Source organism: Aquarana catesbeiana, linkage group LG06 (assembly GCF_042186555.1).
Source record: "Aquarana catesbeiana isolate 2022-GZ linkage group LG06, ASM4218655v1, whole genome shotgun sequence".
NCBI classification, from domain to species: Eukaryota; Metazoa; Chordata; class Amphibia; order Anura; family Ranidae; genus Aquarana; species Aquarana catesbeiana.
In genome coordinates, this window is record NC_133329.1 from 147330405 (window position 1) to 147350870 (window position 20466).

Here is a 20466-nt window from a genome sequence, read left to right on the forward strand (position 1 = left end):
TTGGTATCCCTGCAGTAGCAACTCGGCTTGCTTTGCCTGAATCTGGAGTATGTGCAGTTGCAACAGGAGATAAATACTGTAGTTACAGTACATAGTTGGTAAGGTTGAATAAAGACACCAGTCCATCCAGTTCAACCTGTGTGGGAGTGTGTGTTCATAATCATTTCATGTATCCCTGAATACTGTGTACACATCTTCATGCTAATGCTACACCTGCTGTTCCTGAATGAACGTGTGAGAAGAGAAGATTCAGAATGCAGCCTAAGGATGAGCTCCGGCGTGTTCGGACACTCCACGTGCCAAGCCCGCCAGGGAGTCGACACGGCGCTGCGCTAATCACGGGCAGTGAGACATTTCCTGATCCCTGCAGCCGCACATCGGGACAATGCCCCACTGCCTGTGATTAGCACAGCGCCGTGCCGACTTCCTGGTGGGCTCGGCACGTGGAGTGTGCGAACACGCCAGAGCTCATCCCTAATGCAGCCACTACCAGAGCCCGACCATCAAACACCTTAACAAGATACAGGAAGTGCTGTGCTACTGTCACCATGGCTGCACTGGGGGTGGGGGGATCCGCTCCCTTCCTCATCACATACCACTCATAACAAACCTCCTCCTCTGCAAGAACATGACATGATAATAAGAGACCCAGCACTTCCTGAAGGAGATCTAGAGAAGAAGGGGAGTCGGCGTCACCAGACCAGGTCAAGCCTCAGCGGGGCATCTTCATAGCCTGTCCAGGGCTCCTCTGTGCCGCTTCAGGGCTTTCTTTTTTTACTTTATTTCCCGGACGGTGAGCATCCATGCAGAACATCAAGTGTGTGGTGGTCGGAGATGGGTGAGTAGAGGCTCTGCCAACACATCTACCTTTATATATCACCCGGGGCACTAGGGGGCAGATACTGGCAGCAAATGAGGTGACATATTTCATCTCTTGGGGGAAGGCTGGAGATCCTCTATTCCAGTACATCAGGCTGGTCATAGACTGTGCCAGGTGGGGCTCATCCACATTATGTCTGGTGATCTGTATGGATCCTATGTATGATTGTTCTCTGTGTGCACAGCTCACACTGGTATGGCTAATTAATGACGTGCTCTGAAATCTTAGATACCATGTTGCCCATTAATAGTCCTATCATGTTTTGATGTGTTTTACGTTAAATAACACTTTCCAGATATCTCCTCTGTGTTGGGTTTCTGTTGCATGAATTCTTGTGTTATCGGAACAGCACATGTTCCTGAAGAAATTACTGTGTTTATAAGTGGGTGCTGCAGCGACCAACAGCTGGAACCAAAGATAGAACAAGAAAACGTCACCAGCACATGATGTTTCTCAAGAGTGGGCTCAAAGCTTTAATCGGCAAGCACATTGATACAGCAGAAGCAACGTTTCAGGGCCTCACAGGACTCCTTCATCAGGCATGTGACATCAGACCGCCGTTGAGTGTGATAGATTCTAGGTATAGATTTCAGAATCTATCACACTCCACGCTGATCTGAGGAACGACATGATGGGAACCTCTTTACCTACCTACAGTAATATAACACCCTGTATATTACTAGGTGCACACTATACGATTTGACTATGGATATTTAGTTCCAATTACATTGGAACTAACGACTATCTTGGAAAACAAAGACCGTTCCGTGGCATTATATGAGTGACAATAACCATTTGTAGGAGGAATATTCAATGTGTTTCTATTTTGACATTTTTTGACTATTAACCGTGACTGCTCTTGCTGAAACTTTTCCTGAAGAAGCGGGTTACTTCCTGCGAAACACAAACTGCGTCAAAATTACAGTAACTCACTGTGTTCTACTATAGGGGATCCACCAAGTATCTGTATTTAAGGAGTACTAGATGGTTTTGGTTATGTTTTATGTGACGCTTTTGTGTGTTTTGTATGTTTTGTTGATATGAATACATGTGCAATTTTTATCATATAATAAATACTTTTTGATACTTTTTACAAAAATTGGGTACGGTTATAGTCCTTATATTTAGTTTGTTAGGGTACATTATTTTGTATATTATTGATCAGGATGAGGTACCAGACCTACAGTACATGGTCTACCAAATGAGGGTTTCTTATGGAGGCCTTCTTCCCAATTTCCTATTTTTCATGTGGGGAAAAAAAGGTAAACCGTGAAATGAATTGAAAGAACACATTGCACTGCTGCTATACAATGGACACCATCGCAGGTGCATGTTAGTGTTCAGGTTGGTGTAAATGATCCCACCATGAGGTTGTAGACAGCGCTGATTACGTTGGTTGTGGTGCACCTGCAGAAAGCAGGCTGTTCATTGTGAGGAACGAAATGATTGCTGATCAGTCGCAAAGATTTTCAGCATGTTAAAAAATCAGAGTGGTAAAGAGCACTTGATGAGAGCTGATTATCTTTCTTGAATCACTCTGTACACGGCTCGGTTGTCAGATGGCGCTTATCAGGCCTCTACAGAATGCAGCAGAGATCCACAATCCAGAGCAGCTTGAAATTATCTGTGTTTAAAAGTTGCCTGTTCTGTAGTTGGAATAGAGTTGCCACCTCATCCTTTTAAACCCAAACACATATGAATTACACAGGTTCTGAGGCTAATTTAATGCAGATAAGGCCCCAAGTGAGTTTAATTACCACCTTAATTAGCCTCAGAACCTGTGTAATTCATATGTGTTTGGGTTTAAAGGGATGAGGTGGCAACCCTAAGTTGGGAGCCTCGTTTTGCACAATACTTTAAAATAGGCTTGGTTCTGTGCTAAGAGATCAGACGCCATTGAAAGAGTTAAACTTCAGACGTTATGGCTCTGGAGAGAATGGCCTCCAACCTAACCAGTGCTGCTTGTTTTTCTCTGACAGCTCATTCACACACAGATCAATACAGGCCTTAAAGACATGGAACCTAAAGCTTCGTACACAGGGGCTGAACGTAGGCTGCTTTCAGCCGGTACTATAGAATCCGGCTGACATTTGGCCTGTGTGTACAGGTTCTTCCCTTGTCCAACAGAAGTCAATCTCACAACTGGCTTGTGTCAAATGAGCATGCTGGAAAACCAGGAGCCGATCAGCACTCTCAGCCAATGGCTGCAAGCACTGCATGGTGTGTTCTGGCGGGTGGGCGGACCCCCTGTCAGAATACGATAGCACAGCGGGGTTGATCAATGTCACATAGTTAGTTCAGCGACCACCTCCTGGTTGAATAAAAAAACTTACCGTGTGTACCTGCCATTAAACACAACTGTGTGCTCTGTTCACACCATACACGTGTGCTGCATAAAAATGCAACATTCCAACACAGCAAACCTCATATCATTGCATCGAGTTGATCGAAGTGTCATTTTTATGTGCTTATAATTTAAAAAAAATGTAAACGCTTTATTAAATCATGGGGCCTACAGCCTACCTGCACGGGGGCTACCTTTGTCCCCAACCCTGGCCCTGCCCCTCCCTGAACCCACCTTGACACTGGGTGCACACCTATGTGTATTTTTGTGTGTTTTGCACTTTGCAGAAATGCACTACAGTCTATTTAACATGGTTTCCTATGGTACACGTTCACGTCTATGAGTTTTTCAGCCACTGCATTTTTGGAAAGGGTCAGGGACTTTTTTTTCCGCAGCAGATTGCATGCAATAGACTTCAGAGGACCTGCGCCAAAAAATGCAAGTGTTGTGCTATGTATGCGTTTTTACATGCGTTTTGTTTTTTTTTTCCTCTATGACAACTGTGAATAGCAGGTTAAGGAGCGGGTGGGCTGCCACGTCCTTAACAACCGATGAGCCGTCAGCGGGATTCTCCGATGACAGCTAAATGTAAAAAAAAAATTGCTGGCAATAAAAAGAAAAAAAAAACGACATGGGGTCCCCCCCCAATGCATACCAGACACGGCCTGGTATGGATTTTGAAGTGAACCCCACGCCAAAATAAAAAAAAATGGCTTGGGTCCCCCCCAAAATTCATACCAGACCCTTATCCGAGCATGCAGCCTGGCAGGTCAGGGAAAGGAGGGGACGAGAGAGCACCCCCCCCCTTCCTGAACCATACCAGGCCACATGCCCTTAACATGGGGGTGCTTTAGGACAGCACACAGCACCTAGTCCCCATGTTGATGGGGAAAGGGGGCTCTTCCCCACAACCCTGGCCAGTGGTTGTGGGGGTTGGCAGGAGGGGACTTATCAGAATCTAGAAGCTCCCTTTAACAAGGGGGACCCCAGATCCTGCCCCCTCATGTGAATGAGTAGGGGTACACAGTACCCCTACTCATTCACCAAAAAAAAGGTGTAGTGTAAAAAATGACAGTAGGCATTTTTTGACAATTCCTTTAAAAAAAGGAAAACAATGTTTGTGATTCAAAGCATCTATGGCTGGCTTTAGAAAGCCAGAGACGGCCAGGCAACTAGCATTTGCAGAAGGTCGAGGTGATCTCCTACACATTTCTGTCAAGATAAGAACATCTTGTGAAGAAATATTGATGAAAATTCGAGGTGAATTAAAGTATACCTAAAGGCAAAACTTTCATTTTAGTTTTGGATAGAGTAGAGAGGGATTAGAACACCTGTCATGGTTTACTACTGTCTGTGCCCCCATTAGGGAGATTCACCTTCTCTATTTGCCCTGTTTACATTATCATTGAAAGTGAATGTTAATGAAAATCCCAAATTTTGGGTTGTCACTAGAAACGTAATAGAGGGCAAGTCTTCCAATGGGGACACTAGTTCTGGTAACCTGGGGGTCCCCAAGGAATTCCCTTAACCTGCAGGGATTTCCTCTCACTTCCTCTCACTAACCTGTTTGGCTATGGGACAGGAAGTGAAAGGAAATCTCTGCAATAGGACACAGATGGCGAAAAAATATCTGATGGGGGTTATACTACTATAATACTATTACTCTATCCATAATATTAGAAAAAGTTTTGCCTACAGTTCTACTTTAAGTCAGCTTTAGATGTGGCTGTTTGAATGTACCTCCCCTGACCATGGGAAGACAGCTTGTTATTTGGAGCCTGTCTATTCCAGTTATTTTCTAATTGAATAGATTGTCTAAAATGTTAGTTAGTAGTTAAGGAATTCACCTTCAGCAGGGCTGGACTTACCATTGGGCTTGACTGGGCTCAAGCCCATGGGCCCCGGCCAATAGGGGGCCCGGTGGGCCCGGCCCATTTCGAAAGCCGACGAGAGCGGCCGAAAGCCGCCAAAAGCAGACGAAAGTCACAGAGAGCAGCCGAAAGCCGCCGAGATGCACAGGACATCCAGCTCTGTATCTCGGCGGCGCCATTTTTAAACTGAAAGGCTGCAATGACAAGACAGCAATGACACTAGAGCAAGGCTACACTGACAAGTCTGCAAATGACACTGGGACAAGGCTGCAGATGGACACTGACAAGGCTGCATTGATGGGCATTTAAATGTTTTTTTCCTTAAAATTCCCTCCTAAACTTGGGGTGCGTGTTATACGCCGATAAATACTGTAATTATCATTTTATCCATTTTTTATTGCTTTTATTAATCGTGGACCCAGGACTAATACCAGTACAGTATCCCCCACTTATATATTATCTACTTTTGTGAGTAGCCATTTGGCTGTTTTGTCTTGTCCAATTAAACAGAAGTTCTTTAATACTGCACGGAGTCTGGCGCACCTTGTCCTTTTCTATTTCTGTTTTATAGAGCTGTGCATATGTATCGAAGGTAGGGCCCGAAAGTGACTCAAGCCCAGGGGCCCCCGCCACCCTAAGTCCTGCCCTGACCTTCAGTATTTGCATTGATCATTTGATGGGAATTCCAAAGCTGGTGTACTGGGGTGATCTGTAATGCACTTCATGTACCTATGCTAGGTTTTATCTGGCATCACTGGTAATGCTCACTGAGGGGTCTTAGAAGAAGCAGCAAAACACTCATAAGTCAGCAACTACTCTGCTTTCCATTTCAGTCTTTACATGTTTACTACTGGCTCATGTGCAGAGCCAGATTTTTTTGCTGAAATGCAAAAGATAGGTGACTGATATCAAGACAGATTAAAAGGCTGTACACCTTTTGGTAACATGTTACACCTGTAATTGGATGGTGGGTGGTGTGTCCTACCAGATACGGCACCTCATCCCGAGTCGAAGATCTCAAAAAATGGGGGAAACAGGGGATGATGGAATTATTGCGGTGCCACCAAAATTCAAAATTACTAGAATGATATTTTATATAAAATCATTTTATTGATATCAAAAACATCTAAAATGTTTACATGAAGAAATACAAAAAAATATACAAAGCAAAAGCAAAAACAGAAATACAGTGCAAATAAATGACCGTCACCAAAGATGTTGAGGGGTGATCATAGTCTTATGTTCCCAACTAGTTTCGCCAAAACATTGGCTTCATCAGGGGAATGTAGAGATGTACTGCAGAGAGTAAAACCACTATAATAAAGAAAAAATGCATTATTGAATCAACATAATCTTGTAATTCTGGAGGCAAGCCAATCGCATCGCGGTCAAACTGCCGCCCCCCCATATTCCACGGTCTTCCCACCCCTCACACACCTAAAACATACCATGCGGGCTCCAAAACGCAAGGGGGACACCACCGAGACACTGAGAATGGAGGTTGCACTCAGCCCAGTATTTGGCTACAGGGGAATTAAAGGGCGCCTAAAAAGAGAAGTATAGCATATAAGTATTGAAAATTCTTTTAATTTTGTTTAACAAAAGGGACCTAAGCCTCAATTACATACCCTAATTATATGCAAAACCAAGGCACTCAATGTTGCACAAGGGAGATTCACAGCGCAGTCAGTTCATGGAAAAAAAAAAAAAAAAAAAAATCGCATGCGATCAAAAGGACTGTAAAATAGATTCAAGAGAGGGAAAAAAAAAAAAAAAAAAGTTATGGGAAAAATGATACACATAAATATATCAGTGAATTTCAGATTTGAAGGACATAGTGAAATATGTTGGATATAGTGAGTAGGGCTTACCGAATGCGCATTAAGTTAGAAAAAATGCATCCTATGAATAAGGTTCCGCCAATATCTTGGCTAAACATTGGAACCTCCACAATGAGTCTTTCTGGTAACACCGGTTATTATAAATGATCTGAAAGTCAATGCATATAACAAAGGGACTGTTAGCAAGAAAGTTCAGCCAGTACAGCCATATGTGGCAATATAATGACAGATGCTTGCTGTGATGAAAAAAAGTTTGTTGGATCTATTACCTTTTACATATGTAGCCAGCTCCCCAGGATGGTCCCACAGCAAGGAGATAAAAAAAAAACACTGAGAGCAAGGCTGCCTTTTAAAACCCCCACCTGATCAGCATGATATAAATCAGCTGATCAGGAGCGGACGACAGGCGGGCGGGGCACATGCGCAGTTGCCAGTATCATTTGCCTACATATCCCATAAGTCTGAGCGTCGGTCCGGTCACATGGCAGCTACTGCCTGCGACATGATCGACAGATGGGAAAGTGCAACGGAAGGCTCCAGAGGAAGAGGGGGGAGAACCCCACATCATCCAAGGGAGACAGGGGGGAGAGGAGGCATGAACAGGCGTTGGAACACCGCGATGGTCCCGGCCGAAGGGGCGGGCTGACAATAAAGCCAGCCCTTGGGCGTCCATGCAGCCAAAGGCTGTAGTGAAACAAGTTCCCAGATGAATGGGGGGTAAAAACACCCAGTGCATTGGGCCCACCATGGCAAGCCCCAGGAGGGGGGGAGGGCGGAAGGAACAAAGGGAAGTCTGATAATTCAGACAGATCGGGGACATAGGTGGAGTGGCCCTGGCGGTGGACAGATGGTATCACCGCAATGGCCGCCATGCGATAACGGAGGAAAATGCCTGCAACAACACAAGTATAAGTTAGATGACAAAATTACATTAATAAAATCGATATTGTGGTCCAAAATTAAACAATGCATTTGATTTATAACATGTCTCTACATGAACTTAGGTCACCATATTGTCAATAATTGTTTTTTGTATTATACTTTATTATTTTTTGTTTTTTTTGTTTTTTATATACATCAAACGAATCCAGATATTTTAATTATGTATTCAATAAAAACAGGTGATAGGAATTATCGTACATACAGTATGCAACTACATATAGTGACCACTGTATTAATTATTTCAACATACAGATATAAAATTAACCAGCAGTGGGTACACAACGGGGGCAAGGAGTGAGGGCAGATGGAACACCGAACCAGCAGGGCCCGATGGGCATAAGATCGACCAGCCAGTGAGGAGACAATCAAAGAATAGACTAGCTAGATAATAGGAATATTTGTATATATACACATAAATGTTATTCTAAAGAAAAGATTTGAAGCTAATATACTCATTGAGGCCAGGATATTTGACCGCATTCAATAAATATATCCATCTGGTCTCCATCTGAAGCAAGGAGTTGTCAATATTACCTCCCCTGGCATGAGAAGGGATATGCCCAAGGGCCGCAAACTTGACAACATGAGGGTCAAAGTTATGCTCTGTGGCCACATGCCTATTCAGGGCTGTGGTGGTTAGGTGTTTATATAGAGGTGCAATGTGATCCTTAATACGTTTAAGGAATGGACGCTTAGTCTTCCCTACATAGAAACAGCCACACTGGCAAAGAGCCAGATACACGACACCAATTGTTTTACACGTAACTCTATGTTTCAAACGGTGTATCCTACCATTTGGAAGGGGAATATTCTTAGAGTTAAAGATAAATGGGCAGAAATCGCATGTACCGCAAGAAAAAGTGCCGGCATTTGAATAATCAAGGGGGCCTCGTATCTCATGATGACTGTGAACAAGCATGTCTCACATAGATGGGGCCCGTCTGTAAGTGATTTCTGGGTATGATTTGAGAAATTTTTTAATGGTATTATCAGCCATCAGAAGTGGCCAATATTTTTGAAAGATCCCTCTCATTTGGCCATGCTGTTTTGAGAATTGGGTAATAATCCTAACAGAGTTATTGATTTTTGAGGATTTAGTAGAATGAATGAGATCATGTCTATTCCGTTTGATGACTCTGTTGAAGGACCTCCTCAGCAGGGAGCAACTGTATCCACGCCGACGAAGCCTCTCATACAGGTCATTAGCTGCCTGGTGAAAATCTGAATCCAAGGTACAATTCCTCCTAAGCCTAAGGAATTGACTATAGGGTATACTGTCATTATACTCTAAATACACCTGTATTTAGAGTATAATGTTACTGAGCATCAGTCCCCGCCCCCGCATCCCCCCTGCTGATTGTGGGTGCAGTGCTCTGCAGATTCCTCAGAAAAAAAATACATGCTTTTTTTTACCTGCAAACACACATATTTATTATTTTATTTTTTAAAAGGTGAACTTATCCTTTAAAACTGAACTAATGGCAAAAATACTCTGTTCCAATGGTCTGATGTATGCAAGGACCTGCACTGGCATCTTCTCCTTGGCTACTTCTGGGTGTCAGTCTTATTGATTGGTCGGCGTGGGATAACTGCACTCCCATGTATGCACAGAAATGTGCACATCCTGGCACAGTGGCAGTGTGCTGCAATGTAAACTGACGTGCACAGCTTAGTGTACATTCTACGGGGGATTGTGAACATGTAAGTAAGTGTATTTTATTGCAAAAGAGACATTGCGTCTCTCTTCTTGCCAGTAAAAATAATTTTAGTGCACACAAACACAATATAATACCCCATTTTTTGTTAGATATTAAAGTTTGGGTCTTATTAAGTAAATAGCTACAGTGAGGGAAAAAGTATTTGAACCCCTGCTGATTTTGTACGTTTGCCCACTGACAAAGAAATGATCAGTCTAATTTTAATGGTAGGTTTATTTTAACAGTGAAAGACAGAATAACAACAAAAATATCCAGAAAAATGCATTTCATAAAAGTTATAAATTATTTTGCATTTTAATGAGTGAAATAAGTATTTGATCCCCTATCAATCAGCAAGATTTCTGGCTCCCAGGTGTCTTCTATACAGGTAACGAGCTGAGATTAGGAGCAATCTAAAAGGGAGTGCTTCTAATCTCAGCTTGTTACCTGTATAAAAGACACCTGTCCACAAAAGCAATCAATCAGATTCAAATCTCTCCACCATGGTCAAGACCAAAGAGCTGTCCAAGGATGTTTGGGACAAGATTGCAGACCTACACAAGGCTGGAATGGGCTACAAGACCATCGCCAAGCAGCTTGGTGAGAGGGTGACAACAGTTGGTGCGATTATTCACAAATGGAATAAACACAAAATAACTTTCAATCTCCATTGGTCTGGGGCTCCATGCAAGATTTCACCTCGTGGAGTTTCAATGATCATGAGAACAGTGAGGAATCAGCCCAGAACTACACGGGAGAATCTTGTCAATGATCTCAGGGCAGCTGGGACCATAGTCACCAAGAAAACAATTGGTAACACACTACACCATGAAGTACTGAAATCCTACAGCACCCGCCAGGTCCCCCTGCTCAAGAAAGCACATGTACAGGCCCGTCTGAAGATGGCTAATGAACATCTGAATGATTCAGAGAAGAACTGGGTGAAAGTGTTGTGGTCAGATGAGACCAAAATCAAGCTCTCTGGCACAGGGCCGGATTAACATAGGGGCTGGTGGAGCTGCAGCTCCAGGCCCCTCCCTCAATATAGGCCCCTCCCTCAATATAGGCCCATGGCAGTGGCCTATCGATATCTGTGTGCCTTCCTGAAGGAAGAGGAGCCCTCTGTGCTCACATGGAGGAGACAAGTCAGTGCAGCCAAGTCCTGTCTCTGCCGATGCCTGACTCCTATCACAGGATCTGTTCACTCACACAGATCCTCAGTGTCTGGGGGAGGGGCGCTGATGTCCTAACCAGCAGGAGCCCGGGAGGAAGGACATCTCCCATACTGTTATGATAAGGTCAGTACATTTGTTAGGGGGATGTTGTGTAATTATTGTGCTAGGGGACAGACTGCTGCTCCCCCCATGTAATGTGCTCTCTTGTGCCCCCCATGTCATGTGCCTTGCAGTGCCCCCCATGTAATGTGCTGTGCCCACCATGTCCTGTCATGTGCATTGCAGTGCCCCTATGTAAAGTGCTGTGCCCACCATGTCATGTGCCTTGCAGTGCCCCCATGTAATGTTCTGTGCCCACCATGTCCTGTCATGTGCATTGCAGTGCCCACTATGTAAAGTTCTGTGCCCACCATGTCATGTGCCTTGCAGTGCCCCCCCATGTAATGTGCTGTGCCCACCATGTCATGTCATGTGCCTTGCAGTGCCCCCATGTAATGTGCTGTGCTCTCTTGTGCCCACCATGTCATGTGCCTTGCAGTGCCCCCATGTAATGTGCTGTGCCCACCATGTCATGTGCTCTCTTGTGCCCAGTGCCCACCATGTCATGTGCCTTGCAGTGCCCCCCATGTAATGTGCTGTGCCCACCATGTCCTGTCATGTGCATTGCAGTGCCCCTATGTAATGTGCTGTGCCCACCATGTCATGTGCCTTGCAGTGCCCCCCATGTAATGTGCTGTGCCCACCATGTCCTGTCATGTGCATTGCAGTGCCCCTATGTAATGTGCTGTGCCCACCATGTCATGTGCTTTGCAGTGCCCCCATGTAATGTGCTGTGCCCACCATGTCATGTCATGTGCCTTGCAGTGCCCCCCATGTAATGTGCTGTGCCCACCATGTCATGTGCCTTGCAGTGCCCCCCCATGTAATGTGCTGTGCCCACCATGTCATGTGCCTTGCAGTGCCCCCCATGTAATGTGCTGTGCCCACCATGTCATGTGCATTGCAGTGCCCCTATGTAATGTGCTGTGCCCACCATGTCATGTGCATTGCAGTGCCCCGCATGTCATGTCATGTGCCTTGCAGTGCCCCCATGTAATGTGCTGTGCTCACCATGTCATGTCATGTGCCTTGCAGTGCCCCCCATGTAATGTTCTGTGCCCACCATGTCCTGTCATGTGCATTGCAGTGCCCCCCATGTAATGTTCTGTGCCCACCATGTCCTGTCATGTGCATTGCAGTGCCCACTATGTAAAGTTCTGTGCCCACCATGTCATGTGCATTGCAGTGCCCCCCATGTAATGTGCTGTGCCCACCATGTCATGTGCATTGCAGTGCCCCCCATGTAATGTTCTGTGCCCACCATGTCCTGTCATGTGCATTGCAGTGCCCACTATGTAAAGTTCTGTGCCCACCATGTCATGTGCATTGCAGTGCCCCCCATGTAGTGTGCTGTGCCCACCATGTCATGTGCCTTGCAGTGTCCCCATGTAATGTTCTGTGCCCACCATGTCCTGTCATGTGCCTTGCAGTGCCCCCCCATGTAATGTGCTGTGCCCACCATGTCATGTCATGTGCCTTGCAGTGCCCCCATGTAATGTGCTGTGCCCACCATGTCATGTCATGTGCCTTGCAGTGCCCCCCATGTAATGTGCTGTGCCCACCATGTCATGTGCCTTGCAGTGCCCCCCATGTAATGTGCTGTGTCCAGTATGTCATTTGCTGTACGTTGCAGTGCCCACCATGTAATGCGCTGTGCTGAACCATGTCATGTGCTGTGCATTGCATTGCCCTTCATGTGATGTGCAGTGCCCACTATGTCATGCTGTGCCTTGCAGTGCCCACCATGTCCTGTGCAGTTCCTAACATGTAATGTGCAGTTGCATTTCCCACCATGAAACGTGCTATGCCATGCAGTGCCCACCATGTAATGTGCTGTGCCCACCATGTCATGTGCCTTGCAGTGCCCCCCATGTAATGTGCTGTGCCCACCATGTCATGTGCCTTGCAGTGCCCCCCATGTAATGTGCTGTGTCCAGTATGTCATTTGCTGTACATTGCAGTGCCCACCATGTAATGCGCTGTGCTGACCATGTCATGTGCTGTGCATTGCATTGCCCTTCATGTGATGTGCAGTGCCCACTATGTCATTCTGTGCCTTGCAGTGCCCACCATGTGATGTGCAGTGCCCACCATGTCATGTGCTGTGCCTTGCATTGCCCGCCATGTAATGTGCAGTGCCCACCATGTCATGTGCCAACCATGTCATGTGCAATGCCCACCATGTCATGGCTGTGCCTTGCAATGCCCGCTATGTAATTTGCAGTGTCCACCATGTCATGTGCTGTGCCATACAGTGATCCCACCATGTAATGTGCAGTGCCCACCGTGTAATGTGCAGCGCCCACCATGTCATGTGCACTTCCCACCATATCATGTGCTATGCTGTGCCCACCCTGCCATGTGCTGTGCCCAGCATGTAGTGTGTTGTGCCCACTGTGTAAAGTGCTGTGCTGTTCAACAGTGCCCACCATGTCATGTGCAGTTCCTAACATGTAATGTGCAGTTGCATTTCCCACCATGAAACGTGCTATGCCATGCAGTGCCCACCATGTAATGTGTTGTGCCCACCATGTAATGTTATGTGCCATTCAGTGCCCACCATGTAATGCGCTGTGCCCACCACTTCATGTGCTGTGCCATGCAGTACCCACCATGTAATGTGCTGTGTCATGCAGTGCCCACCATGTCATGTGCAGTGCCCATCATGTAAATTGCTGTGCAGTGCCCACCATGTCATGTGCTGTGTTGTGCCCACCATGTCATGTGCTGCACCATGCAGTGCCTACCATGTAATATGCTGTACTCACCATGTTGTAATGTGCTGTACATTGTCCACCATGGCATGTGCCGTGCAGTACCCACAATGGAATGTGGTGTGCAGGGCTCATCATGTCATGTGTGGTGTCCACCATTTAATGTGCTGTGCTGTGTCATGCAGTGCCCACCTTGTCATGTGCTGTGCAGTGCCCACCATGCTATGTGCAGTACCCACTATATAATGTGTTGTGCCCACCATATAATGTTCTGTGCAGTGCCCACTTGTAATGTCCAGTGCCCACCATGTAATGTGCCTGCCATGTCATGTGCTGTGCCCACCATATAAGGTCCTGTGCCCACTGTGTGCATGAGCTGTGCCCACCATGAAATGTGTTGTGCAGTACCAACCATGTCATGTGCTGTGCCCACCATATAATGTACTGTGCCTACCTTGTAATGTGCTGTATTGGGCAGTGCCAACCGCGTAATGTGCTGTGCCCGCCATTAAATGTGCTGTATCCACCATGTAATGTGTTGTGCCAACCATGTGATGTACTGTGCTATACTCCCCCCCCCCCCCCTCCCGTGTAATGTACTATGCTGTGCCCCCCACAGACTCACCCCCTCACTCCCACCCCCCTCTCTCTCTCATCCCCTCTCTCTCACCCCCTTCACCCCCTACCACTCTCTCTCTCCCTCTCCCTCCCTCTTTAATTTAAATTTCACAAAAAATTGTTTGCGTTTTCATTTTATTTATTTTCATAAAAAGGCCCACCAACATCCTTAGCACCAGGCCCATGATGCTCTTAATCTGGGCCTGCTCTGGCATCAACTCAACTCGCCGTGTTAGGAGGAGGAGGAGGAATGCTGCCTATGACCCCAAGAACACCATCCCCACCGTCAAACATGGAGGTGGAAACATTATGCTTTGGGGGGTTTTTCTGCTAAGGGGACAGGACAACTTCACTGTCACAAAGGGACGATGGACAGGACCATGTACCATCAAATCTTGGGTGAGAACCTCCTTCCCTCAGTTAGTTCAAGTTACCAAACGTCAGCCTTAAAACCATAATGACTTGGAGAGGATCTGCAAAGAGGAGTGGGACAAAATCCCTCCTAAGATGTGTGCAAACCTGGTGGTCAACTACAAGAAATGACTGATCTGGTGAAGGGGTCAAATACTAATTTCACTCCTTGAAATGCAAATCAATTTATAACTTTTTTGAAATGCGTCTTTCTGGATATTTTTGTTGTTATTCTGTCTCTCACTGTTAAAATAAACCTACCTTTAAAATTATAGACTGATCATTTCTTTGTCAGTGGGCAAACGTACAAAATCAGAAGGGGATCAAATACTTTTTTCCCTCACTGTACAAAATATGTCAAGACTCAAAATACGACGATGGGGATCTCTGTGGTTTAGCCTTCCAATGCTTCACCATTGAATATTCATGCTGCTTATCAAGAAAATAAATTTGAGATGAAGCAAGAGAAGAATGACCAGGGAGGTAAAAGCTCCTGACCAGAAGCAGAGAATAAAAAAAAAAAAAAGATTTAGGCTGGGTTCACACTATTGCGAATTGGATGCATCCAATTCGCATGTCAGGAGATTGTGACTGGCTCTCAATGGAGCCGGTTCACACATCTCCGGAGTGAATTGCACAGGAGTCCTGTGCGTCGTCTGGTCTGTTTCAGGTCTCAATTCAGCCAAAAATTTGGATCGAATTCGGACCTGAAACAGTGAAGGACCCACCGGACCCCTGCTGTGAGCCACTTAGTACGGTGGTGTGAACCCAGCCTCAATGTCAGATTTGACAAAAATGGCATCTGACCAAATGATCTAATCCCAAAAAGAGCTTGATAAAGTGTAAATGTAGGTATATCAATGAGAATAGGCTATCATCAATTAGATCAATTAAGAACAAGAATGCTTAGGAACTGACAAACGATTAAACTCATTGGATTCTTCTGGAATCAGGTGTCACCTGTCATCTGCCTGCTCAGCGGGGATCAGCGGAGCGATCCTCCGCTGGGCAAAGCGCAGTCCGTCATGTGCACCGCCCATGTGAAAGGACCCTAAGGGGGGGCGGAGCGTGGATTAGAGGTGTTTTTTTTTTTTAATTGTATTTAAAATGTTTTTGGGCCTTTTATGGTTAATTTAACCATATAGCGATCACTAGTGGTAGCATGGGCAGGTGACAGGTACTCTTTATGGAGACATGAGGGCTTTTTTCCAGATCCCATTGTCTCCTGCCCTCCACTGCAGCTAAACAAGCTCAGATCGTGCTTGATTGGTGCATCCTTGGCTACAGTAGCTGAGAAATGACAGCTCTGACACTGATAGTGGTGAAATCATTGTTGCTTCTTCATTAGTTGCAGAGGATATCGGGGAGTGAATATCCCTTGATTTCTCTGTATCAAACCATTCTGCACACTTCTTGAGGTCCCTTGGGTGATTTGGTAAAGGTTTTATAAACTAAAGTAAAAGTTCAGCCAAAAGCTAACTTTAAATCTACTTTCAGCCACATTCTAAAATTAATCTAATCTAACCCTGTAAAGCAAAAATTACTATACATACCTTTTTTGAAGCCGATCCTGTCCGGCCTCCAGCGGCGGATGCTGTGTGCAGGAGACAGCCGACAACAGCTGGGAAGTGATGTCACTCATAGACTTCCTATGGGGCTTCCATTGTTAGCTGTCTCCTTGGCACACGCCTACACACAGAAGCTGCCGCTGGCAGCTCAGCGTGGGACCAAACTGGATCGGCTGCAGAAAAGCTATATGTAGCAATTTTTGCTTTACAGGGCTAGATAGATCAGTTTTAGAATGTGCCTGCCAGTAGATTTGGAGTTTTTGGATGAACAAGTGATACTACTTTCAGAGAACTGCCATTTGTGCAGGCTGGATTATGATACCCTTATAGCAGTGGCGGCCGTGCAATGTGGGCGCATGGGCGCCGCCCCCCTAACACCTCCGCCGCCCTCACTATCCATATACCCAGCTCATTTCAGGACGCCGGACATATGAATTACTATGGCGGGGATAGGCGTGGGTGTGTATTTTGAAGCACATGATTAGAGCCAGAGGCTCAGATAGGCTTCAAAATAGGGTGGGCACGGGGCACTGCGTCCCGATCCCAACCTGTTGTGTAAGGATAGCAAATTATTTTTTGCTATGGTCACAATACAGTTCCTCCCCGCCAATCAGGAGGCAGGTCTGTGAGACCTGTTTCCCGATTGGCCAAAGCGCCTGGCGACCCTATTGGATGTCTAGTGCTTTGGTGGAAGAGGAGACATACAGGGGAGGAATCCTGAGCAGCTTGTGCCAAGCGCCCGCCCGTAAATGTCCGTTACGGGCAGCAGTGCCCGTAAAAAAGATGGTCACAAGACGACCATGTAACTGCGCATGCGCCGTTCCGAAGCCGGCCGGGCTTGGGAAAGCTCGTACACGCTCGGCCGGGCGGCGCATGCGCAGTAACTGCGCCATTTTAGAATAGATTCCAGAGTACACTTGTTCCTGGCTAAGACACGGCAGCCGCGAGTGTGCACTCGCTGTAGGCGGAGGGGTCGAGGGGGGGGGTAAGTGAGGAGAAGAATGTGACACTGGGGCAGAGGATGACATTACTGGGGACAGCAGCTGACACTACTGGGTCTGGAGACAGGCGGCAGAGGATGACATGGCATTACTGCGGGGAGGGGGGGTGAAGCCATGGCATGCAGGGGGGCAGTAAAGGACACTGATGTGCTGCCCTGTGGACTGTGGAGAGGTGAAAGGGAAGCAGCACAGGAGCAGCACACACTGGTGTGGAGACTGTAATATGATGGTGGACAGAGGAGGAGGCTACTGTGAGGGGGTGAAGAAGACACTATCATGTCCGCAGCCTCTGTCCCCCTCCTGTAGTATGTCCGCAGCCTCTGTCCCCCTCCTGTAGTATGTCCGCAGCCTCTGTCTCCCTCCTGTAGTATGTCCGCAGCCTCTGTCTCCCTCCTGTAGTATGTCCGCAGCCTCTGTCCCCCTCCTGTAGTATGTCCGCAGCCTCTGTCCCCCTCCTGTAGTATGTCTGCAGCCTCTGTCCCCCTCCTGTAGTATGTCCGCAGCCTCTGTCCCCCTCCTGTAGTATGTCCGCAGCCTCTGTCCCCCTCCTGTAGTATGTCCGCAGCCTCTGTCCCCCTCCTGTAGTATGTCCGCAGCCTCTGTCCCCCTTCTGTAGTATGTCCGCAGCCTCTGTCCCCCTCCTGTAGTATGTCCGCAGCCTCTGTCCCCCTCCTGTAGTATGTCTGCAGCCTCTGTCCCCCTCCTGTAGTATGTCCGCAGCCTCTGTCCCCCTCCTGTAGTATGTCCGCAGCCTCTGTCCCCCTCCTGTAGTATGTCCGCAGCCTCTGTCCCCCTCCTGTAGTATGTCCGCAGCCTCTGTCTCCCTCCCTCCCCTTCAATTGTTGAAAATGTTCAAATTTTATGCACATTATATGCAACAGCAGTATTTGCACTGTAAACCTTTTTTATTTATATAAAGTGTTGGTGAACTTAAACTGTATCGCTATGCTGTGATTCCTGTAAGCTTTGCGTGCGTGCTGGGGGGCCTCCATGTCCATTTTGCTTGGGGCCCCCAAATTCCTTCAAACGGCCCTGTGGGTGCCGATCAGTGGTCAGTGTCGCGGGTGGTCCGGCGGGTGCCATGGGTGGTCAGTGCCGTGCCGCCCGGTGCATGTTTGCCGTCGCCACAAAAAGGAGAACCCACCAGCCGCTGCTGTCTTACAGAAAGCTGTCAGGTAGGATCTGCAGTCATGTTATGTCAGGGAAATGTAGGGGGGGGCGCACTGGCTTATTAGAGGGAACACAGTTGATAAGGAAAGTGTTTCCAACCAGCCTCCAACATGAATTGAGATATCAACAGGGTGGATTTGATTTTAATAAAGTCGATTTAAATCGCGATTTAAATTATGATTTAAATCACTAGTAAAAAAGCTTGACTCGATTTAAATCATGATTTTTAAAGAGCAACTGTCATCTCTGTCCCTCAGTGGCGTCTCCACTGACCCGCTGTTGACTCACCGACAGTCCTATTCACTTTAATGGGATGGCTGGTGATGTGGCAGTGACACAACAAGGTGAGGGACGTGGCGGCAGCAGGTGAGTTGATGCCCGTTAACAGGCGCTGCCATGATGGATCTGAAATAACAGGTGCTCTTTAAATGTAAGGACTTATTCTTGCTGGTAGTTAGAATTTTTAATATTTGAAAAACAAAATGAAGGTTTCCTATTTAGAATAATAAGATGTCAGGTTAGTAAAACAGCGATATCAGAACCGATTCAATCATACAGTTTGTAGTGCACATAGATTTGCAAAACAATGGGATAAAGGAATATTCCTGAACTTCGTTTTATCTCACGGTTACTGTGAAATTGTGTGAATGCTTCAATGCAGTGCATGTTATCTCAGCTTGCAGAGCTTGGATTCATTAGTTTACCAAAAATGTGAATATTGCAGAATCAGTGGCGTCTCCAGCTTCATATTTAGGGGGGGCACATGGGGGGACAGGGACAAAAGTAGGGGGGCAACTATAAAATGTGTATATATATCTATAGATATATAAATACAATAAAATATACTGGGGCCCTTTACTACGACCCCACAACAGCCCTTTCACATGTTCTGCAGTGAGCTCCCTTCCTACTGTATTGGGGTTCCCCAGGGTGGCAGAAAACAAGAGATATATGTCGTCACCAGCATACCAAGAAAATATAAGGATCCAAAGCAGTGGGAGAACTATCAGGGTTGCAAAGGTTGTCTTGCCTCCGGGCCTTGGTGTTCTGCCACTGTGGGGTTTCCCAGCCTCCTCTTGCTGTCCTGCCCCTGCTATTGACTGCTCTGGTCTGGCATCTCTTGGAATTTACAGGCTGGTTCTCCTGTCCTAAGGATGGGAGAAATCAGTCTGTTTTTTCAGTAACTGAGAGTCCTGGTGGAGTCCTTCCTGCAACTCGCTCTTCTCCCTGCCAATGAGGATGCAGGGGAAGGAGCAGATCGGGCGGCCGTTATTGTGTCAGCAAGCAGAGGGAGGGGGGAGGAATCACCCACAGGAGCTGACTGGGGACTCTCTCCCTCTTAGACATTGATTTTTTGTAAAAAAAAAAAAAAAAAAAAAAAAAAAAAAATTTTTTAATTGGGGGGGGGGCCACATGGTGGGGCACAGCATAATGTTGGGGGGGTCAGGGCCCCCTCTGTGGGATGCCATTGTGCAGAATATATAAGACTCTTGCTACATAACTAACCCGTACATCCCTTTAAATTTGCCGCTGTGCCATTGCGTGCGCGTGTCTGCCGGGAGTTCCGTCAGTCGGGTCGCATCTCCCCGTTCTGCCCAGTGACAGTGTCACTGATCTCTGCTCCCTGTGATCGGGAGCAGAGATCAGTGATGTGTCACACGTAGCCACGCCCCCCCACAGTTAGAAACACTCCCCAGAACATACTTAACCCCTACACTGCCCCCTAGTGGTTAATCCCTTCACTGCCAGTGTCATTTACACAGGAATCAGTACAAGTAATAACTTTTGCACAAACCAATCAATAAACGCTTATTGCGTTTTTTTTTACCAAAAATATGTAGAAGAATACGAATCGGCCTAAACTGAGGAAAAAAAATTTTTTTTTATATATTTTTTGGGGATATTTATTATAGCAAAAAGTAAAAAAAATGCGTTTTTTTTTTCAAAATTGTAGCTATTTTTTGTTTATAGCGCAAAAAATAAAAACCAGAGGTGATCAAATACCACTAAAAGAAACTCTATTTTGTTTGGGAGCCACGTCGCACAACAGCACAAATGTCAGTTAAAGCGATGCAGTGCCGAATCGCAAAAAGAGCCCTGGTCAGGAAGGGGGTAAATTCTTCCGGGGCTGAAGT

The 20466-nt window shown here is 46.4% G+C and overlaps 1 protein-coding gene across 1 annotated transcript in view; it reads left to right on the forward strand.

Moving 5' to 3' along the window:
* Positions 1-455: 455 nt before the first annotated feature.
* The window catches only part of LOC141101734 (ras-related C3 botulinum toxin substrate 1-like), a 54415-nt gene continuing 34404 nt past the window's right edge, over positions 456-20466 (forward strand). The window contains exon 1 of the mRNA XM_073591029.1: positions 456-838. Within this exon, the coding sequence (XP_073447130.1) occupies positions 804-838 (35 nt within the window). The 5' untranslated portion in view covers positions 456-803. The remainder of the gene's footprint in view (positions 839-20466) is intronic.